Below are 7,653 nucleotides of genomic sequence, written 5' to 3'. Positions count from 1 at the left end.
ATAAATGCTTTTAGGGTTCATGAGGACATTGTCATGTTCTGTGAATACTATAATAAATCTAGCACAATGTTTGAAAAGCCTGTTGAAGAGACTGGCAGCATCTGCATGCCAGCAACACTGTGTCAGATCCGTAATCTGTCATTAGCATTCCTTCATCTCTCAGATTCTATTAGCCAAACGATTATTAATCTCTCTTTGTCATCTGAGGAACAATAATATACCAACACAACAAGTTTAAGTTCTACAGCCTGATAATTAACAGCGTGGGTAATCAGCATCTTCAGAATGATCATTTAAGCTGCAGGGATATTATCACTGTGCCTCATTAAAGAGTGTAAGCAAATCACAGTGTGATTGGAATATTGATCAGTTTGTAAAGGGGTTAGACATAGAAACACTCTTGGAAAATTAGACAAACCTTTGAAATTCCTGTTTTAATATTTGCTTTTACTGGCAAAATGGACACATTATGTGACACAGTTTATTTAATTCAATTCAAGTATTTAATTCAATTTTAGTTTCCACTAAAACATATTATGATATATTTGGTACAATTATTACATGTTTATAAATGGTTTAGAATTAGTTTATTATGCATAAAATGCAGTTACAACACACAAATAAAAATGGTGACAGTGATCTGTTGTTTGCCTAATAGTGATCCCACATTTGTTTACATAGTTAAACCGCAGATCTTGGTGGTTGCTTATCTTACTTTGTCATCTCCATCAGTCTTCAATAAACCCATCAGCTTCATCAGATTTTAATGGTTATCAGATATAACAACTCACTTTTGCCATGTTTATTAATATGTTGTAACTGTTTAATGGTTTTAAGGTGTAGTGTAATTCTAAAGTGGTATCATATTTTTAGCTGTATAGAGATTAAAAAGCTGTTCAAGCAACACAAAATTGAACTGAATGAATCATGTTTGCATCACTTTATCACTAGATTTCATTACTGATCATTACAGTTAGCCCTGCCTTCGGAGTAAGTTTTAACATTGGTACTAGGAATATGTTTGGCTGAACTGTTTACAAAGGTAGACACTCAAAACAGGGTCTACCTTTTCATTTGTAAGTTGTTTGTATAAGTCCGTTATTGTTCTAACTCAAATATTATTAAAATATTTACAGTATTTTTTCATATAATTATTTAGCAAAAACCAAAATGTGTTGTGCCTCAATCTCTCAAATGTTAAATTATACATTACACTAACACTTTTAACATAAATCTTTTAAAAATACTTTTTTAAACAAATGTAACCTTTACATGTGTTTTCTGATGTATCTCTATAAAATGACTCTACTGCTTTTGTTATTGTTTCAGTTTCTTGTAGTATGTTGTGATCATTTGATCACTTTCAACACCAGGATATGTGTGTGTGCTGGATGATGCTCTCACACACAAACAAGACAGCACTGAATTTCAGTTAACTCTGTTTCGGGACTGTCCATAACACAACAGTGCCATCTCTTGACAAGACATGATAAAGGAGGAGGATTTAATGCTGCAGTTACAGACCCTCCTTCTGATTTCAGCACAGTTGGCCTCATTCACCATCTATTCTTCAGAGGAAATCTCTTCTTAAAACCCACTTATACAATTTCCATGAAGATTCTCACATTCACCAGTGTTTTCTTATTTGGGGTTTGTTCTTAGGTAAGAACAGAATCTACACACACTCAAGAGCACAAAGGTGAGAACAGTTCTGTGCTTTAATAACACATCATGAATCTGACATAGACCTTTTCTTAAGATCTTTCTCAAGAACACATTTAAGAACAAACGTAGGAACATACTGGAGAGTGAAGCCCAATGTTCTATTCTAAATCTTTATACTTTATGAATCAAGTTAAGTCAAAGTTTATTTACAGAGCAATTTTTACAACAGGTGTTGTCACAAAGCAGCTTTACAGAAATTCTGGGTCCAAGACTATGACTGTGAGGAAAGTCTTCATAATTGCACTTTATTAGACCTGCACCTCAGAGACTCAAGACTCAAATTTGTTTCCAAAAAAACAATGGGATGAAGTGCAAAATGTAAATAAAAACAGAATGCAATGATGTGCAAGTCATGTAAGCTCTATTTTTATTGGAAAATAATTCAAATATGACATGTCAAACGTTGAAACTGAGAAATGTTATTGTTTTTTGAAAAATATGTGCTCATTTCAAATTTGATGCCCACAACACAGGGGCATGTTTACCACTGTGTTTAATCACCTCTTCTTTTAACAACACTCTGTAAGCTTTTGGGAACTAAGGAGACCAACTGCTGTAGTTTTTAAGGTAAAATGTTTTCCTGTTGTTGCTTGATATATGATTTCAGCTGCTCAACAGTTCATCATCTCCTTTATGGCATTTTGCATTTCATAATGCTCCAAATGTTTTCAGTGGTGACAGGTCTGGACTGCAGGCACACCAGTTTAGCACACCGTTCCTTTACTACAGAGCACTGCTCCTGTAATACGTGCAGAATGTAGTTTGACAAAGTCTTGCTGAAATAAGCAAGGCCCTCCCTAAAAAGACGCCATCTGGTTGGCAGCATATGTTGCTCCAAAACCTGAATATATTGCTCAGCATTAATGGTGGCTTTACAGATGTGAAAGTCACCCCTGCCATGTGGATTAATGCACTCCCCATATCATCACGGATGCTGACTTTTGAACTGCTTGCTGATAACAAGCTGGATGTTCCCTCTCCTCTTTAGCCTAGAAGACACAGTGTCCATGACTTCGAAATTGAATTTCAAATTTTGAGTCATCGGACCACAGGACACCTTTCCATCTTAAATGAACTAAGGCCCAGAGAAGCGGGCAGCGTTTCTGGATCCTGATTATGTGTTTTCTTCTTCGCATGGTTGCATTGAGGTTTAACTTGCATTTCTGGATGCAGTGACGAACTGTGTTCACAGACCATGATTTTTTGAAGTGTTTCTGAGCCCATGCAGTGAGTTCCACTACAGAAACTTGTCTGTTTTTAATGCTGTGCTGCCTGGGGGTCTGAAGATCATGGTCAGCCAATGTTGGTTTTCCGCCTTGTCCCTTGCATACAGAGATTTCTCAATATTCTCTGAAACTTTTAATGATATTGTAGCAGCCTGCTACTGGCTGGTGCTGGCTCCAAGAAATTCTGGAGGTGTGGTTATGCAGACAGCGACACACGAAGCCTCCTGGTATACATGTGCCCACCTGAAAAGGGACCATTTATGTTGTTTGTATTGTCTGTTAGTTAAAAGTATGAGATATGTGTTATCGGTGATGTTCTGTGTCAGGGGAGTTGGTGTTTGTATGTGAGAGGGGGTCATTATTGGGGTAAAGTTTATGGTTAAAGATGACCTGTCATGGCCACTCCTATGTCTTACTCTCTGCTGACGTCACAATATTATACACCACAGAAGATGGAATTCCCAAGTTCATTGCATTTTTTTTTACACTGAGAAACATTATTCTTGAATTGTTTCACTATTTACCTTATTTACATTATTTACATGCCTCACACGTGAGTGGTGAACCCCTCCCCATCTGTACTTCCCAGAAATAAGACTCAGAAATAAGTAGTAAGTAAAAAGACTTCTTATACCAATTAACCTAATAAGTTCTGAGATGTTCCACCAGATGTTTTTTTAAGCATTACACAGCTTTACTGGTCTTTTGTTGCCCCGTCCCAACTTTTTCTAAACATTCTGCTGACATAAAATTTAACATGGGTATATATTTTTTCAAAAAACATATTTTTCATTTTCAACATTTGATATGGTTTCTTTGTATTATTTTCTATTCAATATTGATTTTAAATGATTTAGCTTAGACTCACACTCTGAGATTCAGACTTGCACCTCAGAAACTTAGGACTCGAGTTGGACTTGCACCTCAGAGGCTCAACCCAGACTCACACCTGAGAGACTCAAGACGCGACCCAGATTTCCACCTCAGAGACTCGAGACTGGACTTGGATTTATGCCTCAGAGACTCAAGACTCAACTTAGACTTGCACCTCAGAGACCTGACCCAGACTCACATCTAAGAGGCTCAATCCAAACTCTCACCTCAGAGACTTGACTCAGATTCGCGCCTCACAGACTCAAGAGAGACTTAACTCGGATCCGTGCCTCAGAGTCTCAATTCAGATTTGCACCTCAAAGCCTCGACCCAGACTTCCACCTCAGAGACTTGAGACTGGACTTCGACTTGCGCCTCAGAGACTCAAGACAGTTTGGGCTCACACCTTAGAGACTCACACCTCAGTGACTTGAGACTCGACTTGGACTCAAACCCCAGAGACTTGAGACTTAATGCAGACTCAACACTCACCAACTCATGACTTGTCTTGGACTCACACCTCAGACACTTGAGACTCAACTCAGACTTGCACTTCAGAGATTCGAGACTCAATTCAGGCTCACAACTCAGTGACTCAAAACTTGACTCGGATTCACACCACAGAGACTCAAGACTCGACTCACACTCTCACCACAGAGATTTGAGACTTGACTTGGACTCACCTCAGAGAGTCTCGCCTCAGATGTGCACCTCAGACACTTAAGACTTGTCTGAGGCTCACACTCAAGACTCGATTCGGATTCACACCATAGAGACTTGACTCAGACTTACATCTCAGAGACTTGAGAAACCTAATCTCTTTACCCACAGATTCTCTAAATTGAAGTGCGTTCTGTGCTGTATTTGAAGAGAGCCGCATACTGACTTAACCTTATAGTCTGCTTAATTTTCCAACTGCACTGAATAACTTTCTTGTAAAATTATAGTACTATTAATAACGTGTTTATTCCCATTTACAGTTTTCCTAATTTTATTTGCTCTGCAAAACACCAACAATATACAATTTTTATTCAACAATACTTTTGTTTCCTTATAAAAAAGGAAGTGGGGAAAGAAGCCTGTCCACATGAATAAAGGCTCTATAGAGCTAAACCATATGTATACATGAGTTAAGCATGTACATGATGATGAAGCATAAACCTACACAGAGGAAATAAACTGGAACTGCAGACAAATTTGTATTTGTAGAACTAATCTACATCTTATAGACGTTTGTAGAAATTCCAAGGGTAAGAACTCCCCAGGTAAAACTTACATCAATAAAGTTTGACAAATAACAATAAAATTAAAATATTTAAAATGTGCATTTGTTAGTAAATAAATAATATTCTGTGACTGTCTGAATACAACACCATAACTCCAAAAAGTAACAATACAGGAGAAGGAAAAGGAAACGCTCTGAACTTTCATTGTAACTTAATGAAACAAATTTTATTCTAAATCATTTTGGACAATTTCTACTTATATATTCCTCACAATTTACAGGGCAGCTGGCATTTTAAATTCATTGAAAAAGACAAAAATGGATTTACAAGGTTTTATATTGACAGCAATGATGTATAAAGACCTAACATAAGGCATTATTTAGGCATAAATAATGTATGACAATTTTTCCCACTTTCTCCACAACCTCCCATAATCATATATAAACATCTTCTTTAATAACAGAAAATAAATGTGTATGTTTATCATCCAATAAAAAAAAATAGATGAACTGTACCTAAATATTACCACAAAAATAAATCCCAAGAATGTCATACTATTCACTATGTGGTGAGGGTGGGACATCTTATCCTGGGAGGCTTCTTCCCCCATGTTACCCATTTTATATGTGCACTCCAAGCATCTAACCCAGCCCTTTGGCTGCTGTTATCTTCATATAAAGCATCAAATATGTTAAATAATATGGTAATAATATTCAGTAATATGCTCTTTGTTGAAATAAAGGTAGTTCAACAAACATCCAGGTCTGCTGGTGTGGGTGGGAGTTGGCTGCCTCTATGCGGTGGGATTGGTTATCTTGCCCATGAAGAGGATGCTCTTGGTGTTGTGATCCACAATGAAGACCAGGAAGGGTCTGTTGAGATTTATGATGGGTGTTCTAGACAAGGGTATCAGCTCCTCAGACGTGGCAGCAGCTGCTTCAGTGCCCTTCTCATCAACTTTGAGGACGGCCTGATGGACGACCTGTGGTGAAGTCCCAAATACATGCGAGGTAAAGGATTATCTCTAGATCTGTTTCTTTATCTAGTGTGCATTAAGAGTGCCTACAAAACAGCTTAGATCCCTCTACCTTGGAAACCTTCAGGTTGGTCTCTTCATTGATCCCGGAGAAGTCTGCACTGCTTGAGAACGCACTGACTATTCCCATTTCCATCAGAGTGTCCGCAAGTGAAAAGGAGGCAGAGATGGAGAACTTGGGCATGAAGAGTTTCACATAACTGCACAGCAGAACAGAGGAATCTTTCAAAGTTCTTAAAGTCACTTTATCACAAAATCATCATTTTGGGAGAAATGGAGAAAAAAATCTAACAGGTTAAAGGTTAAAATTAAAAAATGACATGATCTGCCAAAGATCTAGTTCCTGCACTACTTATTTGGTGTCGTTGAGGGGGATGGGTGTTGGGGCCTAAATCCTGTATATTTTCATACCATACTTTTATTAAAACAGCATGTGTTTCTGAGGCTATCACTTTGAAAATTACATTATATTGCAGAATATCAAGTGCTTCTCAAGCCCCTCTGTTTATATCTCCTCTGACATTACACTGAGCATTAAAGTACTTTATCATCTCATCACAGAGTCTGGTGGGTTTTGTCACTTAACATGGAACCATATATGGGATAAACAAAGGCTTATTACAATGCCAAGGTTTTGAAGGTTAGAACCTCCCTATTAGAACCACTATCATCTAAATGATGCGTCAGGCTCTCTAGACTCACAAACTGTCACAGAGTCTGGTAGCTTTTGTTGCTTAACATGGCCACAAACTGCCTGGTTTGACAAGATGTGGTCATTTGATTGGCATGCAAAACAATACATTTTCACATGATATGTAGGGACAGGCCATTGTCAAAATGGTGCTACAGCAGAAAGAGATCTTCAAATACATCTTCAAATAAAGCAATTAAAATAGCAGCAACGACGAATTGCGCGTGTACGACTTACTCAAATATTTGAGCTTGAAGCAAAAACCCTGGGTCGCCAGTGACTTAAAGTCTCTGCTGAACCAAAAGAAAAGAGCATTTATGGCAGAAGACAGGGAGGAACTGAAGAGGGTACAAAAAGAGTTTAAAACCGCAATGAAGAAGGCCAAAAAGCAGTACAAGTCCAAGCTGGAAAACAAACTGGAGCTGAATAACACTCGTGTTGTCTGGAGGGTAAGCATGAATGGGCGAATGGGTTTGACAATGGCTTCTCTCCAGCTCCATTGTGTCTGTCTCCTACACAGATTAACACACCTACACAACTATCCACAGCTTCACCTTCCTCCACCCCAGCCATTCACACCTGTGACTCTCAGCAACCACTGTCTGCAATGGACGCCTCTCACCCACCCCCGACAATTGGAATGTCCAGTGATAATACATTCACTAATGCTAATCAGGTGAAGAACGAACTGAAAAAACTCAAGCAGAGCAAAGCAGTGGGACCTGATGGCATTGAACCCAGGGTGCTGAAGCACATCTTTAATCTGAGCTTCAGCCTGAAGAGAGTCCCAGTTATGTGGAAAACATCTTGGTTCCTATCTCCAAGAAAAGGCAGCTGACAGCACTGAATGATTATATACCGGTTGCACTGACATCT

General features: G+C 38.4%; 1 protein-coding gene across 1 annotated transcript; it reads right to left on the bottom strand.

Annotated features, from left to right (window-relative positions):
* Positions 1–5,338: 5,338 nt before the first annotated feature.
* On the bottom strand, positions 5,339–6,541 carry LOC118802911 (alpha-1-antitrypsin homolog). Its single transcript, XM_036563341.1, has 2 exons — positions 6,139–6,541; positions 5,339–6,032 (listed from the first exon to the last, which is right to left on the bottom strand). Exons 1-2 carry the CDS (start codon positions 6,268–6,270, stop codon positions 5,844–5,846), a joined length of 321 nt encoding a protein of 106 aa, XP_036419234.1. The 5' UTR covers positions 6,271–6,541; the 3' UTR covers positions 5,339–5,843.
* Between the last annotated feature and the right edge of the window lie 1,112 nt (positions 6,542–7,653).

Source organism: Colossoma macropomum, unplaced genomic scaffold, assembly GCF_904425465.1.
Source record: "Colossoma macropomum unplaced genomic scaffold, Colossoma_macropomum, whole genome shotgun sequence".
NCBI classification, from domain to species: Eukaryota; Metazoa; Chordata; class Actinopteri; order Characiformes; family Serrasalmidae; genus Colossoma; species Colossoma macropomum.
This window is presented reverse-complemented; position numbering and strand designations above follow the sequence as displayed.

Coding starts and splice junctions, on each gene's coding strand:
- LOC118802911 (XM_036563341.1), bottom strand. CDS start 6,270: ATGCCCAAGTTCTCCATCTCTGCCTCCTTTTCACTTGCGGACACTCTG. Junction 6,033..6,138: donor CCAACCTGAAGGTTTCCAAG/GTAGAGGGATCT, acceptor ACTTCACCACAG/GTCGTCCATCAGGCCGTCCT.